The following is a 16654-nucleotide window of genomic DNA, read 5'->3' as shown; positions in this document are numbered from 1 at the left end:
TACTCGAACTATAGAACTAGTTCACCCCTCTCTGCACCAAGTGGCCTCTAAGGTCATAACGACCTTGGCCGACCTTCTCTGGGAATGCACCCTCGCCAGAGAGGAGGGCGAGAGGGGAAGACCGAAGCGCAGCGGAATTACCAGAAAGGATGTTTTTATTTGAATAAACCCAACCCAGTGTTACCTCCCCACTCGTCTCGGCCAACTTGAACCCTCCTGGAGGGCGAGCTGCCCGGGTCCAGGACGCGGCGGGGCGGCCGCAGGACGCCCGAGGCTCTGGGGGCCCCCGGCAGGGCCATCTCCGCCGCCACCCGCCGGACCCCGGGAGGGGGCGAGCAGGGAAGGGACAGCGGAGAAAGCTCCCTGCTCCGCTCCCGCCCTCCCCAAACCCGAGCCGGCGGGCCGGGGGCGGGGGGCCGGATCGCAGAGGAACCGGCCGTTTCCGGGAGGTGGGGAAGCGACCCCGAGCACAGCGGCATCAGACGCGCTCCGCGGGTCGGGCTTTCCGGGTTCCACCCACACTGCGGCGAAGGGCAGCCCCCACCTGCGGCCGCGCGGGGGTGTCCCGAGCCCGCGGGGAGGGGCGCGGGCGGGCCCGGGAGGCGGGGCGCGCGCGGGCCGCGGGGCCCGGAGCCGGCGGGGGGGCGGGGAGGCGCCGGGCCGGAGTGAGCGGCGGCCGCAGCTGCAGCAGGACGGCCCGCCGGCGGTCGGGGCCGCGCCGGGAACCTCGCGGGGCGGGCGGCGCCGCACCCCTGCCTGGCCGCCGGCGCCCCGGGGAGGCGGCCCGCGCGCGCCGGGACCAGCAGCATGAGCAGCGGCTACAGCAGCCTGGAGGAGGACGCCGAGGACTTCTTCTTCACCGCCAGGACCTCCTTCTTCAGGAGGGCGCCCCAGGGCAAGCCCCGCGCCGGCCAGCAAGTGAGTGGCGCGCGCGCGGCGGATGGTGCAGCCCCCGCGCATCGCGCCCGGGGGGCCCGGGGCTGCAGGACGCCCGGCTCCACGTGTCTCCGCGGGGCGCGCCGGGGATGCCCGCGGGGAAGGAGGAGGAGGAGGCCCCCGAGAAGTGGCTTCTCCTGTCTGCCTCCCGGGGTCGTGCCTGGAGCCCGTGCCCGTGGGCGTGCGCGGGGGCGCCCGGGCCGGGGAGCCGGGAGGACGGGCGGGAGGCCCAGGGCCCGCGCCGCCTTGCGCGCCAGATGGCCTCTGCGGCCCCGGAGCAGTGTGAGAGCCAGGAGGTGGCCCCCGCCCGGGACGCCCTTCGCGCCCCCTGGGAGGCGGCGGTCGGGGCCTCGCGCCGGCCCTCTCTCTTGGTCCCTTCAGTGGCCGGTGGCCCCTGAGTGGCTTGGGGGCCGTGCGACAGCCAGGAGTGGCCGTGCAGTCTGGCCTCCCGCACCTTCTCGGTCCGGGCGCCTCTGGTGTGTGTGGGGGGGGGTGGAAGGGGGCGCTGGGGGGAACGCGGGCCTGACGACAGTGGGCGCTCCCTGAGTCTTGGGTGCGGGAGTCAGGGTCGTGCGTTTCCTGCGAAGTCAAGTTTCTAGGTGCCCCGAAGGTTTTGCAAACAAGTTCCGGTGCTGGGTAAATACTGGCCGGCGAGAGCCGAGCCCTGGGCCGGTTTCTTCCTTTTTTGGAGGAAGCACGCCGTGGGAAGCATTGCCTGGGAAAAGATGGGACGGGAACTGGGCCGGTGTCGCCGACCGTGACCGTGTTTTTCGGGGAGGCTTCCCCGAAACCGGGCGCTTGGGGTGGACTGCCAAGTCCGGCGCCTGAACCCGCGGCCTCCTGGCCCTGGGAGCCACCCCAGGAAGCCTGCCAACCAGCCGTGCCTACGTCAGATTGGAGAAGGCTGTCATGGAACAGATTTCTTGCTTTTAAAAAATAACAGGCGCGCACCAAACATTGCTATCAGACTTGGTCCTCGAGACTAGAAGCGAGGAAAATCGTTCAGGGCCGGATGATGAGTTATGGGAGGGGTGAGGACAGAGTAATGTGTCAGGGTTTCCTTGCCAGATCTTTTAAGTTTATTTAACCACTTTCTGAGGTCATATTTCTTTTTAAGGTTCCTCACGTGGAGAAAGGGCTGGCTCACTGCCTCCTATAAGGACGCTGATCCCATCATGGGGCCACCCGCATGACCTCATTACCTCCCAAAGGCCCCACCTCCAAATCCTTTCACATTAGGCCTGCATCATATGAATTTGGGGGGGACACGCACATCCAGTCCGCAGCAAGTGATCTTTTATTTTTCTAATGACATGAGTTTGCTGTGAAGTTTGGAACTCGGAAATCCCCCCCCCCACCCCCGTGAGTTATGGAGGAATTGCATTTCCTTGTGCTTTTTTTCACTTTGCTTTTCTCTTTCTTTCTTGGCCTCCTGTTTCTTTCCCTTCTCCACCTTGTATTTTCTCCTTCTACTTATTTACGTTGATGTCACCATTTGACATTTTGACTTGAGCTTGTCAGAGATGCTTGTGCCAGTGTGAAGTCTATTCCAGAGGTGGCCAGTATCCAGAAAACTTGCTGGGCTTCTATTCTCCAGGTGTGAGATGCTCCTTGACAAGGGCCAATGTATCCAGGTTGGAATTGCACGAGAATGCTTTAATGCTTTAAAAAGTAAAAACATCACTTTTCCCTGGGTTTATACACATACAGTGTTTATTATACTCATTAATTTATGGAATATTCAGCTAGCATATATATTATACTCATATAATGTTACTTATTTAGCATTTAGAATTAGTCTAACATTTATATGTATTTTGAAGTATTGTGCTGAAAGTCAGGACAGTAAGACCTAGTTCTTTGAAGAGCTTAAAATATATTCTGAAGCTTCATTGGCTGTGTATTTCCCCTGCTAACATAACACATGCCAGGTGCTGAGTTACAGGACTTATTTGCCAGGGGGAGAAAGTGTTTTAAACTCTGAATTTTAGTGGGCATTTCGGTTTGTTCAAAGAAGGGGCAGAGTGAGTTTGTTAAATTCCTGACGAGATTTGTGAGTTAAGGAAGTAAAACTTATAAAGCAAGGCAGTCTAAATATAATCTAAGGTTAGATAAGCCTTTTTTTGTTTTATTATGCTGGTGATTATAAGAATAAGGTAAGCACTTCTGACATAAAGGATAGAAGGGAGGGCCAGGCCAGGTGGTGTAGTGGTTAACTCTGCGCGCTCCACTTCAGAGGCCCTGGGGTTTGCAGATTTGGATCCCGGGTGGGGACCTACACACCACTCGTCAAGCCATGCTGTGGTGGTATCCCACATACAAAGTGGAGGAAGATTGGCAACAGATGTTAGCTCAGGGCCAGTCTTCCTCACCAAAAAAAAAAAAAAAAAGGGTAGAAGGGAAATTTAGCTTTTCTCTAGAGAGGTGGAAAGAGATGTGTTGCCATAAGGATCTATTATTGATAATAGTGATTTTATTTTTTTTGGGCTGAACCACCTGGTGGAAAACCCAGGAAAATGTGGTTTCTAGAACTCTTGAAAATATCCAGAGAAAGCAAGATGTTTGTGGTAAATGCGGGAGGGAGACACGGGGGAGGAGGGTGAGAAGTTGCTTTCTTCTCTTGCCAGGCAAATCAACACGGCCCAACTTCTTTCTGTGTCCAACGATAGCAGAAATCTTATAGATATGAAGAAAATGTTATCATTTTCTTTCTTGTTTTATGTTGGTACTGTTAGAAAAAAAAAAAAGAAAAGGCTTAAAAACCCATCCAAAAGATATACAGGGAATGAACACTAGGCCTGTTTGAACGTCAGCTTATTGCTCTATCTCCAGGGCCTCAGTTGGTACCTGACACACAGTGCTTGGTCTGTGAATGTTAGTTGAATGAATGAATGCTTTCCTGGTTTGATAATAATTGGCTCTTTAAGGGTTTTCAGTGTACCCTATTTTATGATTCTTCCAAGAGCCCTCTGGATCATGAACGTGATGAGCCTTGTTAAGGGATTCGCCCAAGGGCCCACACTTAGACAAAAAGCTGGAACTCAGGTTTTCCGACTGGAATTCCCCTCTCCTTGTTGTTACTTCTCGCCTATAGAAGTAATTTTAAAATTCGATCTTCCCTTGTCGAATATGGGCATCTATAATTTAGGAGTTTCTTAAAATGTTGACCCGTCTATTCTGCATATGTCTTCATTACAGTGTTCATAATTCATACTTGTGGATTCACTATCTTGTTTGAAGCAGAACCAAGAACGTGGACAGTTCTGTAATTCATCATCCTCCATTTCTGATTTTCCAACAAAATCAAACTACCTGGGAACACAGGATGCATTCAGACTTCCAAGAGCAGAAATGGACTCAAATGATGAATATCATAATCTCTTGGATCATGTCTTACCCCGCAGCTAGGGTGATCACTTTCCTTCCTGAGCCTTTGGTAGTTAATAGGAATAAGGAAATGAGACATTGTTTTTGCTTCAGAAGTGGAATAGTCAAGAAGTCCTGAAAAACCTGAAATTGTCTTCTGAACCACCCACACTTTAAAGAAAGTTATGCTGAAGATTGGTTTAATAAGGCAAGCTTGTGAGACTCCACATACAGGCCTCAAGGTTACTCTATGGGTTTTCTCCTTACTATAGTTTTAAATTTTTTTAAAATTTTATTTATTTATTTTTCCCCCAGAGCCCCAGTAGATAGTTGTATGTCATAGCTGCACATCCTTCTAGTTGCTGTATGTGGGACGCGGCCTCAGCATGGCCGGAGAAGCAGTGCGTTGGTGCGCGCCCGGGATCTGAACCCGGGCCGCCAGCAGCGGAGCGCACGCACTTAACCGCTAAGCCACGGGGCTGGCCCGTTTTAAATATTTTTGTGGCTCTCTGCTTCTGTGTCTTATTGCTGGAATCAACAGTAATGAGTTGTATTATTTTATTCAGTGTTTCTATTAGAAGTTTTGGCGATAGACCCACTAGGGGCAAAAGAATAATGGTTTACCACATCAAAGGTCTGTTGGCTATCCTAACTTTTTATACTAACCTTTAATCCCCATATGACTGCATATAAACATTCCCACCAGTCCTTTTGCCTGGTGCACGGTGATTTGCACATCTCGTCTCTGTGTCTGATGTATTCTGTTCCTACACAGTATTAATCCATTGGAATTTTGTGTTTGTGTGAGCAGGACTCACGAAGGCACATTCCTTTAACTGAATTTCTAAAGAAAATTAGTCACCAATCTCATATACCCTCAATATGAGCCATGCATTCTCTACCCCATTTCTTCTTCTGGCTGACTTGCAAGATTTGGAAATTATTTGGAAAGCAGTGACGCAAAACATTTATGAAAAGAAAAGCTAAAAATATCCAATAATGTGGTTATTCTTTTTAGACTTCCTTTGGCAGTCAGTGCAAGTCACACTGTAAACATTCATTTTCTGGGAGAAAACAGCGAGGCTGATCAAATGCTTTCTAGTGTGGCCTGATCACCAGCTCTTAGCCCCGGGCACCAGCTCTTGCTTACCCCCAACTTCCACATAAGGAGCTGTCTTTTGATAAACGCTCTAGTTCCAGGCTGGCTTTTCACTTCTAATTTGGCCCAAGGCCATAGGCTAGCTGAGGAGGCCCCTCTTCAGAAGGATGGTGAAAAGACAGATTAGAATATAAGTTAGAGGCATGTAAAGGAGCTGCTCTTATATAATATATTTTGGCTGACTTAGCCTGTTTGCATCCTTGTCTCATTGAAGAGCTAGTATACGTTGCCTAGAAAGAGGTTTTTATTCTGGCGTTACCTATATTACAAGGCCCAGCTGTTTGGTCACTCTCTGATGCAACAACTTTTAAATAACAGCGTGTAACTAGGACTCTAGCCATATTAGCCTTCCTCAGTTCCTTTCAGGACCCAAGTTATTCTCCATCACAGAGCCTTGCCCTGGAGTTGCTTCCCTCAATTCTTTCTATGTCAACTTGCATGTCACCTTCAGAGAAGTCTTCCTGAACCACCAGTCTGGAGGAGCCACCCTTCCCCTCTTAAAGTCCTCTGCTCTTTCCGTTCATAGCAGAAATTATAAAATTGTTGTAATATTTTGTTTAATGAGAGCAGAGACCAGCATGTTTACCCAGCACGTAAAATAAATGCAGGCACTTAGTGGGCGCTTGAACAACTGAACTACTACTCATTTTGGGTGGAGGTCCCAGGGCTGGATACTGGGAGTTTTCCTTATACACAAATGTACACAATTTTTCCCCCCTCCCACTAGACCATAAGCCACCACAGTATCTTACACATAGTAGTCATTTAAAAATGGACGCTGTTGGTGATATCTTTTATTATTAGTTTAGGTATAACTCACTTTATATATTTCCCCCTTATTTTAAGAAAGCCCATTCATTCGGTCATTCAACAATTTATTGAGTTTATTTTTGTAAACAGTTTTTGCGAACAATTTATTTTTGCTATGAAGGGAAAGAGGAGAGGGCTTTAAGAGGGAAGGGCGGCCTACTTGGGACTGGTGGTTCAGGAAGACTTCTCTGAGAAGGTGACTTATAAGTTGACATGGGAAGGAGAATTGCCACACATATACAGACACACACACACAGACACAAACAGGCTTGGCTCTGGGGATACAGCAGTAAATAAAATGCAGTCCCTAGCCTCATTTAGTAATATTTTTTAAAAGCTTATCAAATAGACAAAACTTCTCTTAAATTTTTCTTTAAAGAGCTTGCTTCTTTAGTGTAAAGGAAACGTTTAACCGTTTACAGTTTTTCAGGAACACACCTATTGTGTAAAGTGTGCTAAAGCTGTACATCTGTTTAGATGGAAACGTTGACTGAGAGGTCCGTCCCTGTAAAACAAGTCCCATCGCCCCGTTGACATCTGTCCTGAAATTTTAGATGACTGTGTTCCAACAGAGACATATCACCCTCAAGGATATAAAATGCATTAGACAGAGTTAATAACAGTAACCAGAGTTTACCAAACTCTTTTGAACGAGGTTAATTTTCCAGATTTCTCTTAATAATTTAGTTAGTTCTGGTTTGACTGTCAGTGGCTAGTCAAATGGTTTTTGTTCACTTGTTAATTTTTTTTTTTTTAAGGAGAAGGCCAGATACACACTAAGAAGGATGTCAGAACCCATTAAAAAGTAATTAAGGGGGCCGGCCATAGGGGGCGTCGTGGTTAAGTTTGCACACTCCACTTCGGTGGCCAGGGGTTCTTGAGTTTGGATCCTGGGTGCGGACCAACACACCGCTCATCAAGCCACGCTGTCGTGGCGTCCCATTTATAAAATAGAAGAAAACTGGCACAGATGTTAGCTCAGGGACAATCTTCCTCAAGCAAAAAGAGGAAGATGGGCAACACATGTTAGCTCAGGGACAATCTTCCTCACCAAAAAAAAAAAGTAATTAAAATGTGAAATACATGTAAAAATGTTATGAAATAGAAGTGACCATCATTTTAAAACTATACTGTTCAGTATGGTAGTTACTAGCCGTGTGTGGCTATTGAGCACTTGAAATGTGGCTAGCCTGAATCAAGAGGTACTGTTAGTATGAAATGCACACTGGATTTCCAAGACACAGGAAAGAAAATATAAGATATAGCAATAATTTCTTAATATTAATTACATGTTGAAATGATAATATTTTGGACATATTGAGTTAAATAAAATTAATTTGTACCTGTTTATTTTTTAACATGGCTATTGCAAAATTTAAAATTTCCTATGTGGCTCTCATTATATTTCTGGCGGACAATGTTGTCCTGCCAGGGGTTTGAATCTCCATCGTCTAGATGGTTGCAGATGGATGGATGGGGTGCCAGCCAGGACACTGAGGAGATGCTTCTTTGTGAAGGGGAACTTGCCCTTTACTGTTGGGAATAGTTTCTTCTCAGCCTAGCTTGGGTCACGCATACCAGCATTTTGGGGTTGTGAAACTTTTGTGTGGGGAACTTCCTTTTTTTTCACATATGAGCTGATAGGATAAAACTATCCTAATGTCATTCTGACTGCAACTCTGCCTTCATTTTACAGAGAATAGCGCTCATTCTTTCATAGAGCATTAAAACAGCAAGCGTAATATGCGTTTTATGGACCGTAATTGCTAACTGCTGCTCCACAATTCAGCCAGCTAAGAGTAATATACTAATTATATGTTGCAGCCCTCAGTTCTTTTTCCAGATGCTAAACAAAGTGAGATAATTAGAGGAGGAAAAGGATGAATTTGGGAATTGGAGACCAGAAGAATAGATTTAGAATATCTTGGATTTAACAGATTTAGAATGTAATCAGCAAAGTATTTTCATGAAATTAATGCAGGTTGGGCAAAGTGTGTGTGTGTTAAGATTGTGAAGGTTGTTTTCTAAATTCATTTCCCAAGTATTTATTGAATATTCACAATGTGCTAGACTAGGTTCTAGGGATTTGGTGGACAAAACAGATTGAAACCTGCTCTCATGGCCTTTGTTAGTAGTCTATATAGAATAGTTAGTAGTCTATATAGAACATCTCTCATCCATTGTAAAGAGCAAGATCTTAGTTCCAAATTTGGTGCCATCTTTAGTTTTTGTATGTGCTAAAAAAATGAGTAATTTCTCATAAGCATGTAATTTTTACTGGAAGGATTTTAAGCCTTGGGTTGTGTGTGTGTGTGTTTTTTTTTTTTTTTTGGTGAGGAAGATTGGCCTTGAGCTAACATCTGTTGCCAATCTTCCTCTTTTTGCTTGAGGAAGATTGTCCCTTAGCTAACACCTGTACCCATCTTTGTCTATTTTGTATATGGGATGCTGCCACAGCATGGTTTGATAAGCAGTGTGTAGGTCTGCGCCCGGGATCCGAACTGGCAAAACCCGGGCCGCCGAAGCAAAGTGCGTGAACTTAACCACTACACCACCAGGCCAGCCCGAAGCCTTGGGTTTTACAGGTAGGTAGAGCAATATGTTCTTAAAATTTTTTTTTTGATAACAAGAGTGCTATAAAAATCACATTATAGGGCCGGCCCCATGGCTTAGCTGTTAAGTGCGCGCGCTCTGCTACTGGCGGCCTGGGTTCGGATCCTGGGCGCGCACCAACACACCGCTTCTCCGGCCATGCTGAGGCCGCGTCCCACATACAGCAACTAGAAGGATGTGCAGCTACGACATACAACTATCTACTGGGGCTTTGGGGAGAAAAAAAAAAAAAAGGAGGAGGATTAGCATGGATGTTAGCTCAGGGCTGATCTTCCTCACCAAAAAAAAAAAAATGACATTATATAGTTTGGGGAAAAATGGGCCATTACCTTACTATCCTAATCCAAATATTATTTCATGGAATTGTTTCCTAGTTTTTTCATTTGTCTGTTTTACATACATATAATCATACTGTACTGACATTAAAAAAAAAACTTGTGACGAAATGTACATAACATAAAATTTGCCATCAACCATTTTTAAGTGTACAGTTCAGTAGTGTGAAGTATATTTACATTGTTGTGCATCCAATCTCCAGAATTTTTTCATCTTGAAAAACTGAAACTGTGTACCTATTAAGCAATAATTCCCCATTTCTCCTCCCCCCAGTTCCTGGCAGCTACCATTCTATTTTCTGTTTCTGTGAGTTTGGTATTCTAGATATCTCATATAAGTGAAATCATACAGTATTTGTCTTTTTGTGACGAGCTTATTTCACTCAGGGTGCATCCATATTGTAGCATGTGTCAGAGTTGTCTTCCTGTAAGTCTGAATACTATTCTGTTGTATGTATGTACTACATTTTGTTTATCCATTTGTCAGTCCATGGACATTTGGGTTGCTTCCACCTTTTGGCTATTGTGAATAATGCTTCTATGAACATGGGTGTACAGATATCTCTTAGAGACCCTCCTTTCAATTCTTTCAGATACATACCCAGAAGTGGCATTGGTGAATCATATGGTAATGCTATTTTTAATTTTTTGAGGAATATTGTACTGACAAATTTGACTCCTACTATTTAAACTTAGAATTATGGGGTATTGCTGGATAATTTCAGCTATCATTTTGATGTCTACATTGTATTTTCTTGAGTAGGCATTATTCCCCAAATATTAGAAAACTTGAATGTTTCTGATTTTTGCTACTATACCTAACACTGTAGTGAACATCTTGAGCAATAAACCTTCTCCATTATGGATTAATTTTTTAGGGTAGATGTACAAAATAGGATTTTATTGAGCATGAGGGTGTGCCCATTTTTATGGTTCTAGTTATATATTACCAATTTAAGGCTATATTTTTAACTAGTTTCATTGCACCTTTAGCCCCACTGGATATAGTCATTTGAACAGAGGAAAAAACTTTGTAAAGGCACCTGGTTGTTTAATTTGCATTCCTTTCAGAGTGAATTTAGTATTTTTCTTTTCTTCTGAGTGGCTCTTCCTCTGTGTGTGAGCGTTGTTGGAGCGTGGCCTTGGACCATTTGTCTGTGAGGTGGGCGGAAATCTTGAGAGAGTCCTGTGCTCTTGAGTCCTGTGCACATGTAGCTGGGTCGATAGTTCCCCTTTTCTGTGGTCAGCTGAACGTCAGATTATTTTTTTGACTCTTGTTTGTACCAGAGGGACATTCCATATTCCGGCATTTTGAAATACTTGAGAGTGTGTTTCAGGCTGACATCACTGAAACTCAGAGCAAAATACTTGTTACTCCCATAATTATGACACAGGAGAGGCCCTGCTAAGAAAGCGTGGCTGTCCTGGGAACACACCGTGGACGACAGGGTGGGGAGCTGGTGATGTGTCTTTTACTAACCAAGGGAAAAAGGAAGACTGGAAGTGCCTGTTTATCCTTGAATTTCAGTCAGTTCAGCACCAGTTTTCCAACCCCTGTGGTAGAATTTGGAGGAGCCTAAATTGTCTTATAAATACGTAGACTATTTATTGAAAAAAGGATGGTAGGAGAAATGACTAAAAACTTCACCTACCAAAGAGAATTTTTACACTGTTTACTTATAAGCTTATTGACTTTTGTTGAAAAATTGCAGTTAGAGGGAGTCTGGCTCCACTGTCTACTTTAAGGCTGGCCTCTGTTGAAAACTTGCTTAATCTCTTATAATCTGATTACCTCCTAGCTGGCCCTCATTTAATTTTTTCCTTCTTTCAGAATATTTTAATTAAGTGAATCTTTTAAAAAGATGTGAAGAGTTATTTCTGACTTTAGATAATGAACCCTCCCTAATCCTCATATTCTTTAGACAAACAAGTTTACTCTGAAAATTTCCCACAAATGCTTGCTGTGAGAAATATTCTTTTTGATATTTTGCCAGTTAAGTTGTAGAAATTTATGTATGTCTGATATAGTTCTCAAACAGCAAAACAAACAAAAACCAAAAAATCTTTGTGAAAATAGAAAACAACATAGCTACATGCATTACATAGGAGGAAAAATACCAATACTAAAATGAAGTTTAACATTCCATAGCGTTTTACAGTTAATGGAGCTTACCAAGGGAATTGAAATTTAGTTGATTTATTTGGACTGTAATTTCAGTGGAACTCGGAGATGAGAGAGTAAGCTAACAGAAGCTTTGTTGGTTCAGGCCTTCAGCAGATCCAGGCTGAATGGCATGGCAGAGGTGAATTCAGGCATGTTGACTGTACACACAGATTTCCCAGCCATGGGAAAATGTAAATATTATGTAGGTGGTTTAAAGAAACAGTAATCTTACTTTTGTCCATTTAAGGCCTGTTTCCATTTGTTTAAGCAGGCTTGTGGATTGCTTTTTCTTGCCAGTTTTCCTTTGGGGGAAAGGCACTGCCCTGTCAAGTCTTTCTGAAGTTTGAAGCTTTTCGTCCTGCTTTCCCTAAGGCCCAGCGGTGGCCGCCTGCTGCAGGGGTTGGAGGGTGTGGCGCTGCCCCTGCGTCGAGGGGGTCCTTGATCCTCGGCTGTCCTGTTGGTCTCTGCTGGAGGAGCTCGGTTTTGTGAACGGTACCCAAAGTGTAATTGCTCCTGCCATCTGGGGGAGAGGACTCGGAGGAAGGCGATGTAGGGGAAGGAGTACTTGTGAAAAAGGGAAACCCAACACCAATATCAGCAAATCAGCTTAGAAGCCATTCCCCCTGGAGGTGGTTCTGTACAGTTTTAGTTACAGTGCATCTTGGTCTTTTGAGGTGAGGGCTATTACTATTAAAAAAAAGGGGCTGGATTTGTGGTGTGTTCTTATTTGATGGGTTGATTGCAAGCAGCCCTTCAAGGTAGCCTGAGTTAAATCCATGCTACTGTGTTATCTTGGGCAAGTCACGGCACCTCCTTAAGCCTCAATTTCCTCATCATAAAGAGGCAGGATGCCTAGCACATAAGAAGCAATAATAAATATTAGCAATTGTTATTTTTAAAAAGTTCTACCATAAATGGTCGTGTACCTCTTCTCATTTGAGGGTACTGGGCTGAATGGAGAACTGATGGTGGTGGAGAGATTTGAAGTGAACTCATGATCCAGCCAGAGAAGAGAAGATGGCGCGAAATGAAGTTGTGGCTCTTTGGCTTTATTGACCGAAGTGAATTGGGAATCTCAATATAATTGATCAGGAAGGAGCTTCAGTCATTCCTGGAGGCTTAATTTTCTTTCTTTTTTTTTTTTTTTTTTACCCCCTTTGTATTACTGTGGTGCCTTTGTTTTCTGGTAACGGGCTGTTTCCTCCTGACCAAGCCTGAGGCCACCTGTCAAAGTCTTCGTTGGCTTCTTTTTCCTTTAAAGCAGGCCACCTCAGTGCAAAGAGAATGAGCAGGCCTTTGAAAGGGTGGGTCTTTGGCCCAAGAGTTTATGTGTGAGTTAACGTATTGTACGAAAGTTCTTTTTCTTTTCAACTTCCTCTGTTCTCCCTCTTATCTGCCCCTGGCTGCAGGATTCTGGCTTCAGAGTTTTTGCTCAAGGCTGCTGGCTTTACCCGTGACAAATTCTTCTCCTTCCTGGGGGTTTTCCTTTTTCCTCCTAAAGGTCTAAATTGCCTTGTGCTCATTGTTTAGGGGCTTAGTCACTGTCTTGTTTCTGGTTTTCATGAGATCAGATTAAATGAGGTAATTTATGTGAACTGTGTACCCTGTTGCAAAGGGAGACCCTGTGGCTGTCATTAGGGTCCACTTCCACGGCTGTGAGCCCTCTGGCCTCCCACCCACGGTGTTTGTCTCCTCTCTAAGGGATTTCAGCATTGCTGGACACACCCACAGTTTGGACACAAGCTTGCTTATGCCAAATGTGAATGCAGGCGTTAGAGAAGCTTAGCGAGTCCTGTGATCTGTTGGGCCAACTCTTCCGAGTTCATTTATGCTCTGTAAAACTGGTTCAGGTTTCGAAATCTGGTGGGAAACCTCTTCCTGTGGGCCACGTGAGCCTCCTGGGGTTTGGTATTCCCTTTCCACCCCCAACCTCCCCTTCCTTTGGTTGAGTTTCTTAAAATAAATTGGTTGTCTAAAACGGGCTTTATATTCCGAATGCCATTGTGAATATTTTCAATCACTTAAATTTTTTTTTAATTTGACTATTACTGCTATACTCTAGTATAAATAATATATCATTAATTAATTCATATAAAAGACTTGAAACATTATCTAGCATGTGAGTACCTGTTCAATAAAGGTAACTTATTTCTAGTGGTGTTAGCATTAATGGAAAACAATTTGGTAGGAGCTCTTACTAAGACAGTGTGGTTCAGTGGAAAAGTCTAGGGATCTGGAATTGGGAAACTCTGTCTTGGTTTTGGGTGAGTCATTTACCAGCTCTGGGAGCTTGAGCAGATTCCTTAATTTCCTTGAGTATCAGTTTGTTAATCTTTAAAACAGATATTATTATAGAGGTGTTAAATAAGAATGTGTGTGGCGGGCCGGCCCCGTGGCTTAGCGGTTGAGTGCGTGCGCTCCGCTGCCGGCGGCCCGGGTTCGGATCCCGGGTGCGCACCGAGGCACCACTCCTCCAGCCATGCTGAGGCCGCGTCCCACATACAGCAACTAGAAGGATGTGCAGCTATGACAGACAACTATGTACTGGGGCTTTGGGGGAAAAATAAATAAATAAAATCTTTAAAAAAAAAAGAATGTGTGTGGCAAGTAGTTCTAGATTTTAAGTTGTTACATAGTGGGCCGGCCCCATGGCTTAGTGGTTAAGTGCGCGCGCTCCGCTGCTGGCGGCCCGAGTTCGGATCCCAGGCGTGCACCAACGCACCGCTTGTCCGGCCATGCTGAGGCCGCGTCCCACATACAGCAACTAGAAGGATGGGCACTTATGACATACAACTATCTACTGGGGCTTTGGGGAAAAAAAAGGAGGAGGATTGGCAATAGATGTTAGCTCAGAGCTGGTCTTCCTCAGCAAAAAGAGGAGGATTAGCACAGATGTTAGCTCAGGGCTGATCTTCTTCACAAAAAAAAAAAAAAAAGAAATTACTATAAGTTGTTACATAGTTACAAGTATGACAGCATCACAGGTGTGTGTAGAGACTCCTATAAAATTTTCTCCTACTTTTCATATACATCTCGTGTCTTTTAAAGTGATGATAAATTCTCAGCCTGACGTAAGTATTGGAGGTGGCCCTTGATAAATAGTTGTTGCAAAAGGAATTTATCCCTCCATATCATTGCTGTATGTCTACTTTTATCTGCAAAGTGGTGATTTGTGTTTGGGGACCTGAACAGTTATCTCTAAGCAGCAAGTTTAAATTACTTTATGAATCAATTGTGGTGTTTATGAAGCTCTCTGACGTTTTGGAGAGAGATGACATTTTAGCTCATTGTTGGATGCCTCAGGAGACTTGAGTAAATTTAGTTTTAAGCCTAAACTTACTAAATTATCCTGTCTGTGAGCTTCATGGAGGCAGACTATCTGTCTTGTTCACCACCATGTCTTCATTTCTAGTGTGGTGCCTGAGAGAGGGGGGCCGGTCAGTATTTGTTAATTGACCGCCTGGGTTTCGTGTGCTGTGACAAGGGCTTATTCAGTAGGACAAGTGCTGCAGAATTGTGTCAGAATTATAATCAAGCAAAAGAAGTTGGGTGAAGGCAGGGAGTCAGGTTTCTTTTGGTTTCAGGAGGAGTAATAATAAAACAAACAATGGTAATAGATTCTGTATCGTGTGAGAGTGAGACATTTAAGTGAAATGGAAAGTATATTGGGCTGGGATGTGGAGTCCTGGGTCCTAGGCCCAGTCCTTTATTAACTCTCAGAGGTAACTTGGGGAGTTACTTAGCTACTTTGGGCTTCTGTTTCTTCCTCAAAGACCCTGTCCAGTTCTGTGACAAATGGTTAATTTATTCTAGAGCTGAATTACTGATTGGGAGGAGACGGTGATAAGACTTGGAAGGGATTCCACGAAATGTATTGAGATGCCAAATGAATTAGTTTAGAAACATCAACATTAGGTCATATCTGATTGGGTAGGGTTGAACTTAAGTGAGTTGATTAGTCATGGATTAGTCATTCGTGTTTGAGAAATGAGTAGAATGTGTAGAATTATTTCTTTTCCTGAAGAGAGAATGTCTTGGAAGAGAAATCAGGGGGGTCATGAGTGTTGTATTGAATTCATCCATATAAAGTGCCAGCAAGAATGGGTTTCACGTGAGCCAAAGGGAACACTTAATTGTTGTGAACTTCTGTATTGAAGGAATTGTAAATACAGTGTCCAGAAGTATTTAAGAAAGAGCCTGCCAGCAGTGCCACATTCCTCCAAGACAGGGCAGGACGAATGTCTGAGAGCCATCTGCTCACTGAGAATGCTAGGACAGTGGGGTAGTTGAGCCTCTGCCTCCTGGAAGGGCCAGTGCCTGTGGGCTGAGGCAGCATCTGGGCGTTGAGGAAATGTCTTCATTACCTTTGGAAGATTTAATTCTGTCTTTTGTTTCTCTTGTCTCCTTTATTCCAACTGGTCTGCACATACCCTTGCCTGGTAATTGTTCTTAGAAAATTTCCTTTAGCAAGTTAAATCCTATTATAAAACATCATTCTATGGTCCAATACAACTTATCCAAATGTGAGGCTTCCAGAGGCTTCTACCTCCTTGCCCACACTCTGTAGAGTGCCTTACCCAGCCTCTCCATTCCCTGATCCTAGAATACCCAGTTCAAGGTTCATTCCTTGAAATGTTTTGTCCTCTGATTGCTACAGGTGTGTCTAAGTTATCACCTTCCTGACAAGAATGAAAACCCTTGCGGGCTCAGGACCTTTGCTTTATAGGGGCCATGTCCAATGATTCATGAGTGTGATGATTAACTTGACTCATTACTGAGGCATCGTCTTTTCCGAGAAGAATTATTTTTAATCTGAGCAATTTATTTAGAACTTTCTTCTCATCTGTTTCTAATTTCATATAACTTCAGGGGATGTCAGCAAGACCCTATGGGGAAAGATATTTCTTTAAAATTGGACTTTTAAATATTTGAGGGATTGTTGATAATTTAGAATGATATAACTGTAACTCTAAAGGAATGGACTAGGTGGAATGGTTCCTTTTAACCTGAAGAGTCTGAGATTTTCTGCTATTCTTTTAGCTAAAAGGGATATACCTAAATGCTTAATTATATAAAGTTTTGTTTTCAGCCATGGAAATCATAAAAAATTGTTTTTCTGGTGACTCCTGTTCTTTTCATTAAACATATCCTAGTACCCCTGAACTTCTGTGGTGGATTTTAGATTTGGAAAATGTGTGATGTGATAATATGAAGAGATAGCTGATTCAGCTAACTACTCACATTTTGTGTTTGTTTTAATTTAAAATGTTG

The 16654-nt window shown here is 44.2% G+C and overlaps 1 protein-coding gene across 2 annotated transcripts in view; it reads left to right on the top strand.

Annotated features, from left to right (window-relative positions):
- Window positions 1–616: 616 nt before the first annotated feature.
- The window catches only part of RASSF3 (Ras association domain family member 3), a 69702-nt gene continuing 53664 nt past the window's right edge, over window positions 617–16654 (top strand). The window contains exon 1 of one of the 2 annotated variants that reach the window (XM_087442075.1): window positions 617–918. In XM_087442075.1, coding sequence (XP_087298201.1) covers window positions 808–918 — 111 coding nt within the window. In that variant the 5' untranslated portion in view covers window positions 617–807. The remainder of the gene's footprint in view (window positions 919–16654) is intronic. The other variant, XM_087442076.1, reaches the window with a different exon arrangement.

This window comes from Ceratotherium simum, chromosome 17, assembly GCF_057802395.1.
Source record: "Ceratotherium simum simum isolate JZ-2026a chromosome 17, ASM5780239v1, whole genome shotgun sequence".
NCBI classification, from domain to species: Eukaryota; Metazoa; Chordata; class Mammalia; order Perissodactyla; family Rhinocerotidae; genus Ceratotherium; species Ceratotherium simum.
The sequence above is the reverse complement of the archived record's forward strand: the minus strand, read 5'-3'. Positions and strand labels throughout refer to the sequence as shown.